The sequence below is a fragment of the Ziziphus jujuba genome, chromosome 6 (assembly GCF_031755915.1).
Source record: "Ziziphus jujuba cultivar Dongzao chromosome 6, ASM3175591v1".
Lineage (NCBI taxonomy): Eukaryota > Viridiplantae > Streptophyta > Magnoliopsida > Rosales > Rhamnaceae > Ziziphus > Ziziphus jujuba.
In genome coordinates, this window is record NC_083384.1 from 11,724,911 (window position 1) to 11,744,059 (window position 19,149).

General features: G+C 35.1%; 2 protein-coding genes and 2 non-coding genes across 4 annotated transcripts; all 4 read left to right on the forward strand.

Annotated features, from left to right (window-relative positions):
• Positions 1-994: 994 nt before the first annotated feature.
• LOC132804138 (7-deoxyloganetic acid glucosyltransferase-like) lies at positions 995-3,519 on the forward strand. The gene is made up of 2 exons (XM_060818113.1): positions 995-1,717; positions 2,428-3,519. Exons 1-2 carry the CDS (start codon positions 1,222-1,224, stop codon positions 3,354-3,356), a joined length of 1,425 nt encoding a protein of 474 aa, XP_060674096.1. The 5' UTR covers positions 995-1,221; the 3' UTR covers positions 3,357-3,519.
• A 446-nt stretch (positions 3,520-3,965) lies between these two features.
• LOC132804365 (small nucleolar RNA snoR26) lies at positions 3,966-4,057 on the forward strand. The gene has a single exon (XR_009639487.1). It is a non-coding gene; the product is annotated as a small nucleolar RNA snoR26 (small nucleolar RNA).
• A 100-nt stretch (positions 4,058-4,157) lies between these two features.
• Positions 4,158-4,253, forward strand: LOC132804368 (small nucleolar RNA snoR27). The gene has a single exon (XR_009639490.1). It is a non-coding gene; the product is annotated as a small nucleolar RNA snoR27 (small nucleolar RNA).
• Positions 4,254-10,202: 5,949 nt separating this feature from the next.
• LOC132804005 (eukaryotic translation initiation factor 2 subunit alpha homolog) lies at positions 10,203-10,971 on the forward strand. Its single transcript, XM_060817880.1, has 3 exons — positions 10,203-10,286; positions 10,500-10,598; positions 10,780-10,971. Exons 1-3 carry the CDS (start codon positions 10,203-10,205, stop codon positions 10,969-10,971), a joined length of 375 nt encoding a protein of 124 aa, XP_060673863.1.
• Positions 10,972-19,149: the final 8,178 nt, after the last annotated feature.

Sequence of the window (19,149 nt, forward strand, 5' to 3'; positions counted from 1 at the left end):
TAACTTTAACAGACGTTAATTATTGTAAAAAAAAAATCAATTATATTAAAATAAAATAAATTAAAACTCAAAAATTTAAACAATAATTTTTAAAATTTAAAATTCTAAAATAATTTTTTTCTAAATTAGATTATTATGAAATGCATTCAACCAATCTTGAATGTATATTATTTCTTCATTTCACAGTATTAATTATTATTATTATTTTTTGATAAATTAGAGAATGGGGAGTTTAACATTAACTTAATAAGTTTTTGCTTAAAGAAAAAAAAATCTTCTAATAGTATTATTAGAATCAAATCATAATTATGTGTAATATGATATTGCGGTATAAAACTAGTATAAAACTATCCAAAATAATAACGAAGGTTATTAAAATTAAAATTTTAATTTTCAAATTTGTAAATATAAAAACTGGGGAGGTTTATTCGAATATCAACTTAATAAGTTATTTGTGATGATGTTCATCCCCACATAACTTGCTACTGAGCATTTAGATTTCCTTTTTCAATGGTCTTTTGGTATTTACAATTTCAATTGTTCCCTTTTTTTTGTTCTTTCTTTTCAATCTAAATAATTATATATCGGACATAAAAATAAAAAATAAAAAATTAGTAAGATGTACATTGATTATTAATTTTATTTGTCTTTATCTATCCGTACCTTGTGAATTATTTACTGGCCTGCTATTCTACTTGGCCCATGTGCGTTTGCAGTGTTTAGGAAGCATCAATGCGACGATGAATAAATAAATAGTGTCCTTTATATAATACAATTAAGTCGAGATCCACGACTTTCACACTAAAATATTAAAATATATTTAAACTGCACCTTCCAGTTTCAGATTTTCAAGATGCACCCAGAGGTCATAAGGAAACCGCTTTGTATTATATTATAGATAATTAGCACCACCCCTTCATTATTAACATTGTCGATCATGAAAAATTATGAAGTGATTGATGTAGACAAAAGCTGCATATCAGAACAGGGTTTGCAGAGTCTACATCAACCGAGTTTTAAGTCTTGTTGACCGAGCATATAAGTTTTCTAATATTTTATTTAATCAAAATTAATTTTTATTTCTACATCAGAACAGTATCTATGGATCTAACGAGTGGACCTCAAGGTGTATAAATAAAAGAGAGAGTAGTAAATCATGAGCAATGGATTCTTACAAAGTAGAAAAATCTTAGAATTTAGGTTTGTGAAAAAGGTCCAAAGATGGAGCATCAACAGCCTCATGTAGTGGTTCATCCATTACCAGTGCAAGGCCATATTAAACCATTGCTATGCCTTGCTCAGCTACTTAGTGAAGCCGGACTTTATGTCTCTTTTGTCATTACCCATCACACTCACAAGCGCTTAGAAAACCTCTCTGCTCTCACCGCTCAATTCCCAAATCTCCATTTTGAACCCTTCTCTGATGGCCTGCCCGACGACCATCCTCGCTGCCTCAATTTCGACTTTTTCATTGACATCAAAACGAAAACCAAACCATTTTTCAAAGATCTACTACTCTCCCTTGACACCAAATCGGAGAAGGGTCTGTCCCCACCGGTCACTTGTGTCATAAACGATGGATATCTGTCTTATCCTCTTGAAGTTGCCGAGGAGTTGAGGATTCCTTTGTTCACTTTCATTGCGCATAGTGCTTGTTTCTTGTTGACTTATTATAGTATCCCAAAGCTCATTGAAGAGGGTCATGTTCCTTTTTCAGGTAAATGGATTTTATATATGCTCATAATTTCCGCATCGAAATTGTTAGAAATATATATAAGGCTTGATATGCATATCTATTGTTGGAATCATTCTGAATTTGTTTTAGGTTTTGGGATTGAGGGAAACTGAAGTTGCTATCTAAGTGTCGGTAACCGTCTCATGTTTAAATGTTAGTGCCCACGTTTGAATGTTCACATTTAAGCCCATTAATGGACTATATATTTACCAATTTATGCATCAAAATTGTTAGAAATATGTTTTAGCTTGATATACATATTGTTATATAACAATATTGGCTTTTATGAAATATAAGTTTTGAAATAAATGATAATTTAAATATGGTATTAGTGCGTTGGTAACAGTGTTCTGTTCGAGTTTTTGTGCCCACATTTCAATGTTCACATGTAAATCCAATAGCATGCCATGTATATTAAATGCAAAGGGAATGTTGAAATATGTGTTAGCTTTTTTGTTTTTCTGGTTGAAATGTGTTAGCTTGATAAATATTTTTCAATCCATTTTTATTAGCTATAGCTTTTAGGTTAGATGTACAACTTAACGATATATATATATATATATATATATTCCATATCTTGTTGATTTTAGATAAACATATGAATATAAGCTTGCTTTTTTGGCGAGGAAGTTTATTTATTTCTCTTAAAAATACTTTCACCAATTTGTAAATAAAACAATTTCCTTTCTCAGATAACAACATGAATCTTGAAATTAATGGTATTGCTGGACTAGAAGGCATTCTTCGGCGCAAAAATCTACCACCAGCTTGTATGATGAAAGAAGTAACCTCCCCTTTGTTTAAGCAGTGTCTCGATGAAAGCCTCGCAATGAATCGAGCTTCGGGTCTCATAATCAACACCTTCGATGACCTTGAAGTTCAATGCCTCCCTCACGTAGCTAACAAATTTTGCAAAGTTTATTCAATCGGACCTCTTCATGCATTCTTAAATTCGAAAATCGGAAATCAATCCCAATTGATAGCTTCTCATGCTTCTCTTTGGAAAGCAGAGCAGAGTTGCATTGCCTGGTTAGATTCACAGACATTGAAATCCGTTGTTTATGTAAGTTTTGGTACTTTGGCAAAAAGGTCAGTTTCCCAATTGCTTGAATTTTCGCATGGTTTGGTAAATAGCGGACACCCATTCTTGTGGGTGATACACCCAGATGTTGTATTGGATGAGGAAAGAGAGAATGCGATGCCTGAAGAGCTTCAAAAGGGTGTTAAAGAAAATGGGTGTATAGTAGATTGGGCCCCACAAGAAGAGGTTTTGGCCCACAAAGCTGTTGGTGGGTTTGTCACACATTGTGGTTGGAACTCCACTTTAGAGAGTATTATGGCTAGAATTCCATTGATCTGTTGGCCATACACAAGCGACCAGAATATCAATGCTGATCTTGTTAGCAAAGTTTTGAGAATTGGGGTTGAATTGGAAGGGTGTGATAGGCAAACCATAGAGTCAACGATAAGGGCATTGATGGATGGTAGAAAGGAAGAATTTCAAAATTCGATTGATAAAATTGCAAAATGTGGATTGGATGGTATTGGACATGGTGGATCTTCCAATCAGAATTTGGAATTCCTGGTCGAAGATATCAAAAAGATCAAGAGCTTAGAGTAGGAATTGTTAATTTGTTATTGAATTAATGTGGTATTTGTTGTGTATTACGTCGTAGACAAATCAATTAAGCCAAGCAACCGTATTTGACCCCATCATTGTTTCTTTGAAATAACAAATTAATTTTAAAAATTTTAATTTTCAGTCAATTTCAATTCCTTTTCAAGTGATAATTAATGTTCATATATACATATATATATATATATATATATATACAGGATTAAGCAGGTCCTAAGCATCTCTAATAGTTTAGTTCTGTTCATTTAAATTTACGTGGCAATCAATCTCTAATAGTTCTAATAATTTTGTTCATTTAAGTTTATGTGGCATGAGATTGGAAGATGTCAATGTTGATATGGCATAAGTTCTACTAAATAAACAATGTTTCTTGAATTTTGCTCTTTTATAAGTTCTGTTTAAAATTCAGTAGCATATGTTATATTTTTAGTTGTTATTATTTTAGTTAATTATATTTGCTTTTTTATTTTACGTGGTTTCTTATTTTTTCCACTCCTCGAGATCTTTCCGTTGGATTCCTCTAGATTTCTCTCGCAATTGATTCTCTTCATTCAGAAAATTGCGATTTTTCTTTTATAGATATATTTTGGGCAAGGAGCAACACTATTGAGTTTATTATGTTGTTATCCTTGCATTTTGATTGCCTATGAAGAAAATGCATGGAGAAAATTTTCTTTCAGATGCTCTTTCTCTATATATATATTTTTTTTCTTTGGGATTTGTTTTTTGATCTCTGAATTTAAAAGTTTGAATATCTTATTTTGTTTGTTAATTTAGATATGAATTATTGGGTCAATGATGCTAACAAAATTTGCATTATCTATTTGAAATTTTCCATATTGGAATTTGAAGATAACAAAATCTGCATTATCTGTATGCAATTTCCTATATTAGAATTTGAAAACTTTTGGGATTTGGTTCTCATTCACGCTTTTTTTTTTTTTTTTTAAATTTTTTATATGTGATTGATTTTTGAAGATTGACTATTTGCTGAAAGTCGTTTGGTAGAAAAGAAAATACCAACCATTTTCTTTGACAGAGGAAGAAATTTGATGTTTTTAAAAGACGGGGAGAGGGGAGGGAGGTTAAATTGCCGAGTCACCAAATTTAATAGATCCTCCACAAGTAAAGGGTTTATTAGACAGTTTTATCTTTTTATTTTATCATATTGATTTGACAAAGCTTTTTCACAAAACCATTAGAAAGAAAATTTTTTTTAACTGTTCTAGCTAATGTGATAAATTTTTTTTAAAATGGACAGAATAATAAATATGCCAATGAAAATTTTCTAAATTTCAATATTTTCGAAATATGTTGTATGATAAATTTTTTCCTATAACATATTGCTACATGTCTTGAAAGCCTTATATGAATCGAAGTGTATATATATATATATATATATTAATTATTTATATATATATATATATATATTATTTAGTTAGAGGGTCACCGGTCTACAACTTGAATTAACTTTCCCGCATCTTTGGTTGGAAAAAAAAAAAAAAAGAATTTGATCTCCGTCAAATGAGATCATGGAACGGTCGGTATCGACATAATTTTGCACTACGCATGGGGCCTTCTTTTGATTGTTCATGCGGCACCTTCTTCTCCGTTGCCCAAATAAAAGTAAACTACTAGAATCGCGTTGATAACTGACGCAATAAATGCGTCGCATAAAATAAATAACGACGCATCGTACGGTGTCGCCTAACGTCCTGTCGCTAAATCTATAAGACAACAAGCGACGCATTATAAGAGTCCTTATCTTTGAGTTTTTAGCGACTCATATTTACTTTTAGCCACGCATTAATAGAGTCGCCTATTTAGCGACGCATTAGTAGAGTTGACTATTTTAGTAGAGTCGCCTATTTAGAGACGCATTAAAAGAGTTTACTATTTAGCGACGCATTCGTAGAGTCGTCTTTTTAGCAACGCATTAATAAAGTGACTATTTAGCGACGCATTAATAGAGTCGCCTATTTAGCGACGCATTAATAGAGTTGACTATTTAGCGACGCATTAGTAGAATTGCCTATTTAGAGACGCATTAATAGAGTCGCCTATTTAACGACGGATCGACACTTTTAGCGACGCATTATTTCTTAATGCGTCGCCCCTTCTTTTTTTTTTAAATTTTTTTAAGTTTTGTGAAAAGTGATTAAAATAGTAAAAATATAAAAATAATTAAAATACAAAAAAATGAAAACTAGCTTCATCCAAAATAAATAGAATACAAAAATTTTAAATAAATATTTTGTCATAACAAATTAATTATCAAATAAATTAAATATCATTTCATTGATATATTTTTACATAATTTGTAAGCTATTGTATTTTTCATAACAAATTTAATATTAATTAAACTTCCATGAATGCATATCCATTGAGATGGAAGTTGACCTCTTGTTGACGATATTACATCCTCATACTGCATATGGAAATATTAAAAAAGTTATTAGCACTTATACAAAATAAATAAAATATTAATCATTATTAAATTTGTAATTTAGTATAAATGAAAATTTAAAAAATATTACCATTGTTCTTAAGATTTGACGAATCACATTTCTCCCCTCACAGTCATTACAAACATAGTCACTCTCACATTCATCCTCATTATCATTTTCATCGACACTTGGCAACTATATGACAAATGGATTGTGAGCCATCTTTGTATCTCCAAGAACATCTTCTTCAACAAACGTATGATGTTGTGGTGAAGTTAAAACAATAGACCATCTTGATTCAAGTTAATCTTCAACACAAAATACTTGTTGAACTTAGCAAAATAATGTCAAGCAATATCACAAACATAATTTCTAAAAAAGCAAGATTAATAAAACTCAATGAACCTAAGCTGCAGTTAAAATGGAAAAAAAAAAAAAAAAAAAAAACAACCCACCTCATGTCAAGAAAAAAGAAACTCACCTAAACGATGGAGATAAAGAAAGAAGAAAACCAAAAAATCACGAGGGCGACAAAGAGAAATCTAGCTTCTCGGCCGACGACAACGTAGGCAAATGAAAAATGAAACCTGCAATATCTCACTCTTCAAGTCTCTCTTAGATTGCTTCCAAATCTAATATCGATTAGGTGGTGTACTTGATGTAGTTTTAAAAAAGAAAAAATGGATTTAAAGGAGCGCGTAAAAATTTAAAAACACGCCAAAAATTTTCAAAAAATGGCAAGAATGCGCCTTTTCTCCCAATTGCATTTTATTTCTTTGATTAATATTTTTATTTTTCAATTACAAATAAAAACTGAAAATATTTCTTAAAAATGCGAAGCAAAATATCGAAGATTGCTGTTTATTTTTCTGTTTTTCAAGTACACCTTTATTCTTTATAAAATTTGCATGTCTTTCAAAATTTTTATTTTTGTTAATTGAGAGAATAGGCGACGTATTCTCTTCAAGAAGGATCGCCTGTTCTTGAATTTTGGGATCAAGCGACGTATTATGGTCGAAAAGCGTCGCCTATTTCATTTTTCTATATTTTCATTATAATCTTTAAATAATTTTTTAATTGTTCATCTACAAATATATTCATGTAGCAATCCAATGAAAATAAATTCCATTAATCTAAAAATAGAAAATAGTTTTGTCAATGCTCTTCTCAGTTATACATATATGTGTATAGACAATACAAAATATCTCAAGACCTAATTTGAGATAGGGTACCGATTCAACAAGCATTTATTGACCAATTTATCTAGACAAGTATGTTAAATGAGCTTAACTTTCATGTGTTTGTGGTCACTGATAGTTTACTTATTTTCAAAAATTGAAACTCTATTAAATTGCTTTTTTTAAAAAAAAAAATAAAAAATAATTGAAGGAACAGGCGACGCAATTCCATTAAAACACGTCGCCTATTCCATTTTCTTTTTTTAATCTTTAATTAGTTTTGTTGATTGGTCATCTACAACTTTAAAAAAAAAAAAACATATTTGCAAAACTAAAAAATTACTAAAAATAACTTTCAAATTGAAAAAAAAAAGGTTAAAAATTGGATGGGTGAAACGGCGACGCAGTTGCTTACAAATGCGTCGCCTTTTAGTCTATTTAGCGACTATTTCTTAAAAGACTGCGTCTCCTAAAACTATACTAGCTAGTTCTTATTGTATTATTTGGCCTGGTGGTGTGGTGATTTCTTGAGAGTCTAGGAGGTCTTGGGTTCAATTCTTGTTATGGCCCAATTTTGCTTTTATTTTTTTTTAAATGTTTAAATAAAAAAATTGAAAAAAAAAAAAAAGAACAGGCGACACATTTGTTGAAGAATGCGTTGCCTATTCTTGTATTTGGCGACGCATTGTTTGAATAATGAGTCGCCTAACACTATGTTAATCAATTTTTGCGGTATCAGTACATATAAGTCATTTGGCCTGGTGGTGTGGTGATTTCTTGAGAGTGTAGGAGGTCCTGGGTTCAATTCTTGCCTGTTCATTATTTGAATAATGCGTTGCCTAACACTATATTAACCAATTTTTGCTGTATCAGTACATATAAATCATTTGGTCTGGTGGTGTGGTGATTTCTTGAGAGTGTAGGAGGTCCAGGGTTCAATTCTTGTAATGGCCATATTTTGATTTTATTTTTTTTTAAATGTTTAAACAAAAAAATTGAAAAAAAAAAAAAGAACAGGTGACACGTTTGTTGAAGAATGCGTCGCCTATTCATGTATTTGGTGACGCATTGTTTGAATAATGCGTCGCCTAATACTATATTAACCAATTTTTGCTATATTAGTACATGTAAGTGATTTGGCCAAGTGGTGTAGTGATTTTTTGAGAGTGTAGGAGGTCCTGGGTTCAATTCTTGATATGGCCCTATTTTGATTTTATTTTTTTAAAATGTTTAAACAAAAAAATTGAAAAAAGAAGAAGAACAGGCGATATATTTATTGAAGAATGCATCGCCTGTTCATGTATTTGGCGACGCATTGATTGAACAATGCATTGCCTAACACTATATTAACAAATTTTTTTGCTGTATTAGTACATGTAAGTGATTTGGTCTAGTGGTGTGGTGATTTTTTGAGAGTGTAGGAGGTCCTGAGTTTAATTCTTGTTATGGTCCTATTTTGATTTTATTTTATTTTAAATGTTTAAACAAAAAAATTGAAAGAAAAAAAAAGAACAGGCGACGCATTTTTTCAGGAATGCGCCGTTCTTGTATTTGGCGATGCATTGTTCCAATAATGCGTCGCCTAACACTATATTAGCCAATTTTTGTTGTATTAGTACATAGAAGTCATATGGTTTGGTGGTATGGTGATTTCTTGAGAGAGTAGAAGGTTCTGGGTTCAATTCTTGTTATGGTCCTATTTTGATTTTATTTATTTTTAGATGTTTAAACAAAAAAATTGAAAAAAAAAAAAAGAACAGGCGAACGCATTTGTTGAAGAATGCGTCGCCTGTTCCTGTATTTGGCGACACATTGTTTGAATAATGCGTCGCCTAACACTATATTAACCAATTTTTGCTGTACCAGTACATATAAGTCATTTGGCCTGGTGGTGTGGTGATTTCTTGAGAGTGTAAGAGGTCCTGGGTTCAATTCTTGTTATAGCCCTATTTTGATTTTATTTATTTTTAAATGTTTAAACAAAAAAATTGAAAAAAAAAAAAAGAACAGGCGACGTATTTGTTGAAGAATGGGTCGCCTATTCATGTATAATAATGCATCGCCTAACACTATATTAACCAATTTTTGCTGTATTAGTGCATATAAGTGATTTGGCCTAGTGGTGTGGTGATTTCTTGAGAGTATAGCAGGTCTTGGGTTCAATTATTGTTATTGTCCTATTTTGATTTTATTTTTTTTTTAAATGTTTAAACAAAAAAATTGAAAAAAAAAAAAAGAACAGGCGACGCATTTGTTGAGGAATGCATCGCTTGTTCTTGTATTTGGCAACGCATTGTTTGAATAATGCATCGCCTAACAATATATTAACCAATTTTTGCTGTATTAGTACATATAAGTTATTTGATCTGGTGGTATGGTGATTTCTTGAGAGTGTAGGAGGTCCTGGGTTCAATTCTTGTTATGGGCCTATTTTGATTTTTTTTTTAAATGTTTAAACAAAAAAATTGACAAAAAAAAAAAAAGAACAGGCGACGCATTTGTTGAAGAATGCGTCGCCTAATACTCTATTAACCAATTTTTGCTGTATCAGAACATATAAGTCATTTGGCCTGATGGTGTGGTGATTTCTTGAGAATGTAGGAGGTTCTGGCTTCAATTCTTGTTATGGTCCTATTTTGATTTTATTTTATTTTTTAAATGTTTGAATAAAAAAATTGAAAAAAAAAAAAAGAATAGGCGACGCATTTGTTGAAGAATGCGTCGCCTGTTCATCTATTTGGCGACGTATTTTTTTTTTTAAATGTTTGAATAAAAAAATTGAAAAAAAAAAAAGAATAGGCGATGCATTCGTTGAAGAATGTGTCGCCTGTTCATCTATTTGGCGACGCATTCTTTAAGTAATTCGTCGCCTAACACTATATTAAGCAGTTTTTGTTGCATTAGTACATACAAGTTATTTGACTTGATGGTGTGGTGATTTCTTGAGAGTGTAAGAGGTTCTGGGTTCAATTCTTGTTATGGTCCTATTTTGATTTTATTAAAAAATAAAAAAAAAATAGTGAAGAGAGAAACCTTAACCCTAGGTAGTTGAAAGTGACGGCCGGTCATGGTCTGGGATCTAGAAACTGCAATTTATTTTTAAGGCCGTTCAGGAAGAAGGGTTATATCCCGCTCACCACTTATAGAGGACTCACAAGATTAGGGACTATGTGGATATCAAGGTGAACAGAGCCGTCCACAAGGGTATGCCCCACAAGTTCTACCATGGCCACACTGGTCGTGTCTGGAACGTCACCAAGTGCACCATTGGCGTTGAGGTCAACAAGCAAGTATATTTCCCATCTGGGTTTTTTTTTGTGTTCTTATGTCATATATTTTTTATTTTATTTTTACTTCCATTCACTGTTATGCTAGATAATTTATGACAAATAAAACACTTCGCTTGAGAAAATTGGAGAGAGTTGTAAAATTCTTAAAAAATTTCGGCTATGGACACCCTGTCTTTTTTTTTTATTTTTATTAATACTTTCTAATGTGGACAGGAACAAGGAATATCAGTTCTTGACAATGCAATTGTAGTTTGTACCCAAGCAATAGAGCAACACAAGGGGAAACTTACTGTGAAGGAGGCATCCAGAGCCGTGAGTGTCAATCCTCTTATTTCTACTTTTTGGTTTTCTTATACCTTTTAGATACTCAGTTCACGTTGGTTTCGGTTTCAAAACTCGAATTCAAAAGCCTCATTGCTTCCTTTGTTCTTCACTTACTGTTATCTTGTCTATTTAAGTAATTTGTGTAATATGTTACGGTGCATTGATGTAGGTGAGTGAACGGGATGATAAATTACTTGCTGAGCACATGGCTAAATTACAAAATGCAAATGAGGAGGTGAGTGGTGACGAGGACAGCGAGGAAGAGGAAGACACGGGAATGGGGAAGTTGATATGGAGAACGCCGGTAGTGGGATTACAGAGTGAAAATGCGGCACAGATACTGACAATTATATTTTTTTGAGCTATTTTGATTCATATGTTCAGTGTATCTGGCAAATTGTAGCTGAAATTTGCTGCTTCTTATTGTGTCTAAATGTTCACTTATTAAGTTATGAACTCAGGGTAATTTTCTTCTATAATTAAAAACAGTGCCATCTTCGGAATTATCTGTGAGCTTTGAGAATTAATGGATAGATTCTGTGTTCTTGTTCAGATCATTGTAAGGTCATAAAATCATGTTTAGTTTCATCCAACATGTGTAAATGATTTCAAGTTTGGTTCTGTTAATTGTATAACTAAGCTTATTATTGTTTAGTATGTTTATAAAGTTGATGCAATGAATAAAATGTTAATGCAGTTGCAAACTATGCGTTTAAGAAGAAAATGTCTGAAATTGATGTAGAATATGTTTATAAAGAAAAGAAAAATGGTATGTAGAATATAATCATCCAATTGAAGAATAAAATAAAATATTAGAAGTCTATCCAACGAAGCAGGTTTTAGTAGCATCACAGGCCACTGAGGCTAATAACCTTACTTAAGCAAAGGGATTTGTCCAAATTCCTCTTTTTCCTAAAATTCCAACACCAAAAAATAAGCACTAAATAAATTATATGAATCCAATATCAATACATAGTGCACATTTAATTTCAAATTACCTACATAGTGATTGTACATAATGTCAGGACCCGTCCAAAATTTCACACCGGAACCCTAGACAAGCCCTAATCCCAAGGAAATCCTACCGGACCCTCCAATAGAAAATCCAGCAGAACCTCTCCTAAGGGTTGGACTTACCACAAACTTCCTGCACTGAAAACACACTTCTAAAAACATCCCCTTATTCCTCCCACGTTACTACAATATAATTCCACAAATTTACAGCACTTCAAAGAATAACAGCAACTCAGTGCATAAATGATAACTACATGTCCAATACAGTATACAGATGTAACACCCCGTCCCAAATCGCACCGGAATCCGTGCACGTTGACCGTTGACCGTTGACCGAAGGGGGTCAAAAGTTGACTTTTTGACTCAGTGGGAATTTCGAGTTGACCAGGGTACCGTGGCGAAGTGCATGACACCCTGAGTTCGTAGACTAGTAGCACGTCAAAAACGGAGCTACGGTTTGAAAGTTATGGGCAAAACAAGTTGAAGTGTAAACTGTCCAAAAGGTGCCGGTAGTTGACATTTTCTTGTGATGTAATTTTGAGTTGACTCTTGTATGGTTGTAAAGTACTCGTCGATACGAGTTCATAGACTAGCGGCACGCTTAAATCGGACATGTGGTTAAAAAGTTACGGACGTTTGAAATTCGCCGGGTACCGTATTATTTTAATATATTTGGCTTAAGTGCACAGTAACGCCACGTGTCAGCTTCTGATTGGTCCACGTGGTATGAACAGTGTCACGCAGGGTTTTTATTTTTTAAAACTCTCGGGGAAGGGAGAGAAAGAGAGAGAGAGGACCCGCCGGCCGCCGGACTTTTTCAAGTTTTCCGGCCGAGATACTGTACACGCACCGGCCAGCCAGGTTGCCCACCTCATTTCCGGCAAAACCTCCAAATTTCACGGCGAACGGCCGCCGGACGCGCCCGGATCGGAGCTCCGAAGTTCGACGGCGAGTTTTTCCCCTCCACCGCCGGCCACCGCAAATCGACCCTTTTCCGGCCGATCTACAGTACACACGCCAGCTAGCCTTGATCCTCTCCTCAAGTTCGGCCTACCCACCAAAAATCACGGCCATCGGACCACCGACGCGCCGGGATTGGAGCGTTTTCCGGCGAGGGGTCCGAAATCTTCAAACGGTGATTTCTCCACCGTCCGACCTCCATTTTGCTCACCGCCGGTCCCGTTGGATTGCTCTCCTCACGATCTACAAGTCTGCAAAATTTCACAGCCAACGGCCACCGCACGCGCCGCCGCCGGCGACGGTTGCCGGTGACCGTGGCGGCCCGCCGGAAATTACTGTTCCAGCGAGTACCCGAAATTCCGGCCAGCTCCAGTCCGCTGTGTTCGACCTCCTGAATCCGAATCCGGCTTCCGTTTCCGCCAATTCACGACGGTTTGGGAGAATTGCGGAGCCGAAACTCGAAAAGCTTTCCGGCGAGATTCCGACCCCGTCGGGTCCGATCACCGGGAAGTAAGACCGAATCTGTGATCAGCATCACTCGAGCTTCGATTCGGTATATAACTCGTAAATTCTAGATATCGTTTGTGTTTTGACCCCCCGGGTACCGGGTATTATTTACCCGAATAAAATATTAATTTATTTGACTGTCCGTGAATTTTGTTCTAGGAGCACCGGTGAGTCGTGAAATTGATCCCATGGTGGATCTTAGTTGATTTGCGTGCTCCAGGTGAGTGACCCACCTTCAAATTAATTTTGGGAATTTAATTGGTGAATATATTATGTGTGATTTAAATATTTGGAATTTAATTTCTATGTGCCAAATATTTATTTAAATTATTGTGGAATTATTTGTGAGTTTAGCGGATTTAAGAAAATGTGCATTTCACCAATTTATGCCATGTGAAATTATTTTATGGTTTTGAGGATTTTGAAATTGGTGTGGTTTTAATGGTAAATTGGGCACGATCTGATTTTCAAATATTTCAAGGAAAATATTTGGTTATGTTGGTGATTTCAATTTTTATAAAATATGTCCATGGAATATTTTGAGATTTGATTATGATATTTCGAGAAATTATTTATGCTTGGAAAAATGTGGATATTTGAATTGATGGATTTGGGAGTTGGTGGATTTGAAAATCATGGAAATTATGGTATTGATTATAAAGAAATTACGGAGAATTTCCGGGTTCAAGCGGATGGATTATGCCCGCTATGTTTATGATAAATGTGAAATTTGTTTTATAATTTAAATTGTGGATTTTATGATTTTTAGATGCACCGTGCACGTACTGGTGTTCTGATTATGTGATATGGTATATGTGATATGGATATTGTGCACACGGATATGATTAGCGCGCAGGTGGGTGTGAGTAGCGCGCAGGTGATATTATGAGGGTGTCCTGTGGATGCCATCGGAGAGGGTGGCCACCCCCTTTGGCCGGGACACCAGGTTAGCAGCGGCGCAGTGGGACGCCACGCGACCGTATGCCGGTTTCTCTCTATAACCTCCTGTCTGGCGGTACCTTGGGACGCTGGGTACTGTTGGCGCCACTGGTATATAGTGGGTGCATCAACTGATTTTTGGAACTGTGTTTTAAGAATAAAATGTTTTAAAACTGTATTGGAATTAAAATTAATTATTACTGTTCGGATATTTATTTGATGTCTTGGTTTTCGGGAAACATGAACAAAGAGTTTTGTGAAAAGGTTTTGAAAGGGGAACTTTTCCAACTGAGAGAATTGTAAGGGTTTTGAGAGAAATTAATGTTTCCAATTAATTATTATTTATATACTTATTACTGTGATATTATATTGTGTAGTAGATAGGGTCACTCACTAAGATGATTAGCATTTCACACTCTTAAATTCCGTTCCCCTAGGTCCAGGTTGGAGACGTTGATTGTCCGGGGCGAGTCCAATGTCTCAGTTCGTTGCCGAAGGTTCAAGAAGTTTTTCTTCCCTTCTTCCTCTCTATCTTGTATTGCTTCCTTATCTGTCATTTTATAAATTCCACATTTGTTGTATAATGCTCTGTATACTGTATTGGACGTGTGGTGGGTATTTATGCACTGGGTTGCTGCAGTTGTTTTATTTTGAAGTGCTGCAATTTGTGGAATCAATTTGTAGTATTGTGGGAGGAATAAGGGGATGTTTTTAGAAGTGTGTTTTCAGTGCAGGTAAATTGTGGTAAGTAAATCCCTTAGGGGAGGCTCTGCCGGATTTTCCATTGGAGAGTTCGGTAGGGTTTCCCTGGGATCAGGGCTGTCTAGGGTTCCGGGGAAGGAATTCTGGACGGGTCCTGACAACAGAGCATTATACAAATAAATGTGGAATTAATACAATGACTGATAAAGAAGTAATACAAGATGGAGAGGAAAAGGGAAGAAATACTACTTGGACTTTCGGCAATGAACTGAGACGTCGGGCTCGCTTCGGACGATCAACGTCTCCCAACCTGGACCTAGGGGAATGGAATTTAAAAACGTGAGATGCTAATCATCTCAGTGAGTGACCTTATCTACTGTATACCTTTGATATTAATAATATAAAAATAAAAGGAATTTAATTAATATCAACAATTAAATAAATAAATAATAATAACAATTGAAGTAATATTTTCTCTCAAAACCCTCACTAATCACTCTGTTAGAAATGTTTCCCTTTTAAAACATTTTCACAAAACCCGATAGTTATACTTCCCGAAAACCAAGGGATCAATTAATTTAATAAACAATAAATAAATACCCCAAATATAAATAAAATGTAATAAAATATAATAAATAATTTTGAACACTTTGGGGTTTGAAATTTCTATCCGAAAATTTATACTTGACGCACCACACCATATACCAGTGATGCCCTCCGATACCCAGCGTCCCGAGCACCGACTGGCGGGAGATTAAAGAGAGAAACTTGCATACGGCACTTCGGCGTCCCAACAGTACCGCTGCTGAAACCGTCATCCCGGCCAAGGAAGGAGCCGACTGATGCGCAATATATAAGACTTGCCTGCCCTCGGTCCAATGGCAACTCACGGGAGACATAATAACTTGTGCGCTAACCACATATACACCGGAACACCAATACTGTATGAGTGCGTCTAAAATAATTATTAAATTAATTATTACCGTACCGATTTTCCAAAAATGACCATGGAAAATATACAAATTTTCAAATTCACCATCCCACGTATTTTCCTTTAACATACCCGGTATGAAACCATCGATAACAATATAAAAATAATTTTTCTCGTAACACGAGGTTCAACAATTAATATTCCACGGGCATAATTATCAAATTTGAAACCACCAATTTAAACAAATAATTTTCTTAAAATATTTAAACCAATTATATCCAAAAATAATATTAAAATCAAATACGATTTATTACTGAAAATACCTTGCTCATGAGTAATAAATACAATTAAATCATAATAATAAAAAAATCGGGGTCTTTGGATAACCCAAAATTTACGTTTAGTACCAATAAACATATACGCACTTATAAAATAATAATTTTCCAGAACTATAATTAAATTGCACCACATGAGCATAATTCCAAATATCAATTAAACACCAAATAAATATAATTAATTACCCCAAAATAGGTTTAAAGGTGGGTCACTCACCTCGAGCATGCAATTAACCTAAGATCCTCCATGGGATCAGTTCCACAACTCACCCATGCTCCTAGAACACAATTCACACACAGTCAAATAAATTAATATTTTATTCGGATAAATAATACCCGGTACCCGGGGGGTCTAACACAAACGTTAACCAAAATTGACAAATTATATGTCTATGGAAATCTTGTGAGATGAAGATCACATTACCGACCTCCATTGAGCTCAATTCGACCGGCGGTGGTCGGAAGTTGGCCGGAAAGCTTCGGCCGGTCTTGATCTCCTTGTATCTCGCGAACCACTTCGAATTTAAACGATTGGAGACCATAATTGAACTCAGAGGACCCAAAATAGGGGGAAAGGGGTGGCATTTTGGACTGGGCTGGCCGGAAACGGCGAGAATCGCAGGAAAAATTCAACCTACCGCCGCCGAGCTCACCGGCCCGATCTAGGAGCGTTGCCGGCCGGCCGGCCGCCAAATTTGGCTGGTGAGCTCGCCGGCGTGTGGTCTTGGACAGTGGCAGGTGCGTGTGGCTTGTGGTGGCCAGAGAAAGATGAACACGGGAGAGAGAGAGAGATGGCCGGTGGGAAGGAAGAAAGAAGGAAAGAAAGAAGAAGAAGAAGAAGAAGAAGAAGAAGAAGAAGGGGAAGGGGCCCGTGGCCCTCTTTTCCCACGTGGGGGAAAAGAAAAGAAAGAAAAAAAAAAGAAAAAAAGAAAAGAAAAAGAAAGAAAAAGAAAATAAAAGAAATAATTAAATAATAACAAAATAATATTATTATATAAAATAACAATAATAAAATAATATGGTATTAAGCATGGTTGACATGTGGCATCTCAACATGGTGACACATGATCACATTTATTAAATCACACGTGACACATTGTTACACGTTTAAAAAATAATATTAAAATAATACAGTATTTGAAAATCTCTACAGGTCCATAACTTTCAAACCACATGTTCAAATCGGACGTGCAGCTAGTCTACGGACTCGTATCGACGAGTACTTCACAACCATGTATGAGTCAAAGCTTAACTTTGCATGGATAAAAAAGTCAACTCGGGCATCCCTTGGACAGTTTGGACCTCAAATTGTTTTGCTCATAACTTTCAAACCGTAGCTCCATTTTTTACGTGCTACTAGTCTACGAACTCGTGCCAATGTGTATTTCGTAACGGTACCTCAGTCAACCTAGAATTCCATCCGAGTCAAAAAGTCAACTTTTAACCCCTTGGTCAACGGTCAAAGTCAAAATCAATGGTCAACGGTCAACCTCAGTCAAAGTTGGAAAATTTCCGTTGTACTTTGGGACGGGGTGTTACACATAAGGAGATTTACGGGAAAAATAATGCACAAGTGATACATCTATATATCTATAAAAATAAGAAATAAGAAATAAAAAATAAAACTCATGTATATAGAAAGACAAAACAAAAGGGCAACTCGACCAAATTTTTTTCTTAGCATCCCTCTGATCCTTCAGTCCTTGTACCTGATCTCTTATAACCCTCTTGTGAGTCAAGGGCCCTTGAATAGCAGTTGTAGTGGATGGCTTTGCCGTTCTCATAATTCTTGCAATCTTAGGTGGGTCAGATTTCCTAGCCCTGTTATCGTTTAAACAATTTGTTACCATTATAATGTTCTCTGTATCACCACTTTTGAACTCTCTTTTCCTTCTTGTTGTCTCATGGATAGAATGATTCCCTCTATTAGAACCTTGACTCTTAGGCCGATTCACCAATGAGTTTGAACTCCTTTAGATATGAGATTCTATGTCACTCATGAATTCATCTCTCGTACTCATCTTTCTTTCCGCAGGCGTAGCCTTTGCTACGTCGACAAAATCATGAGTGCACTGTAACTGTAGCATTTGTTCCTTCAACTTTTCCTCGAGCTCCTTAATCTGCCATGGCAATTCAAACAGAGAGATTAGCATTTTCACATTGAATTTGTTATCCCTTCTAGACCTATTTCATGGAGATAAAAGGTTGTTCTAAATTAGGGTTTGTTTGACGAGTCCTCCAACCCTTTATTGAGCTCAACTTGGTCTAAAAGTTTGGTTTTCTTTCTACTTCATTTGTATTTCGTTTCTCAACTAAAAGTTAAAGAGAAAGAGTTACCAAAGAAAAGAAAATTAAAGAGAGAGATACCTTCTGATGAAGCAAGGATTCTTTCTCTCTTTCCTAATCTTTCAATTTTCTCTCAAGCTCCCTAATCTAAATGAAGAGGGAAAAAAAAAAAAAGAAGAACAAAGAAAAAAAGGTTAATTAAAAGCTTCCAAAGTATTATCAACTAATGAAAATTAGCAACGTTTAGTCTTTGACAACCTTCTGTTGGAGGATAGCAGAATGAGACTCTGACTCCTGCACTTGGTCCTTTAGCTTGTTCGCATAGTTTGCAACTGCATCAACTGCATTAACGTTAGAAAGTATTAATCAAAAAAATAAAAAAATAAAAAAACAGGGTGTCCATAGCCGAAAATTTTTAAGAATTTTACAACTCTCTCCAATTTTCTCAAGCGGAGTGTTTTATTTGTCATAAATTACTCAGCATAACAGTGAATGGAAGAAAAAATAAAATAAAAAATATATGACATAAGAACACAAAAAAAAACCCAGATGGGAAATATACTTGCTTGTTGACCTCGACGTCGATGGTGCGCTTGGTGACGTTCCAGACACAACCAGTGCGGCCATGGTAGAACTTGTGGGGCATACCCTTGTGGACAGCTCTGTTCACCTTGATATCCACATAGTCCCCAATCTTGTGAGTCCTCTATAAGTGGTGAGCGGGATATAACCCTTCTTCCTGATCGGCCTCGAAAACAGATCGCAGTTTCTAGATCTCAGACCATGACCGGCCGTCACTTTCAGCTACCTAGGGTTAGGGTTTCTCACTTGCAGCTGCAACTCAAGCGCAAAGAGGAAAAGAGGA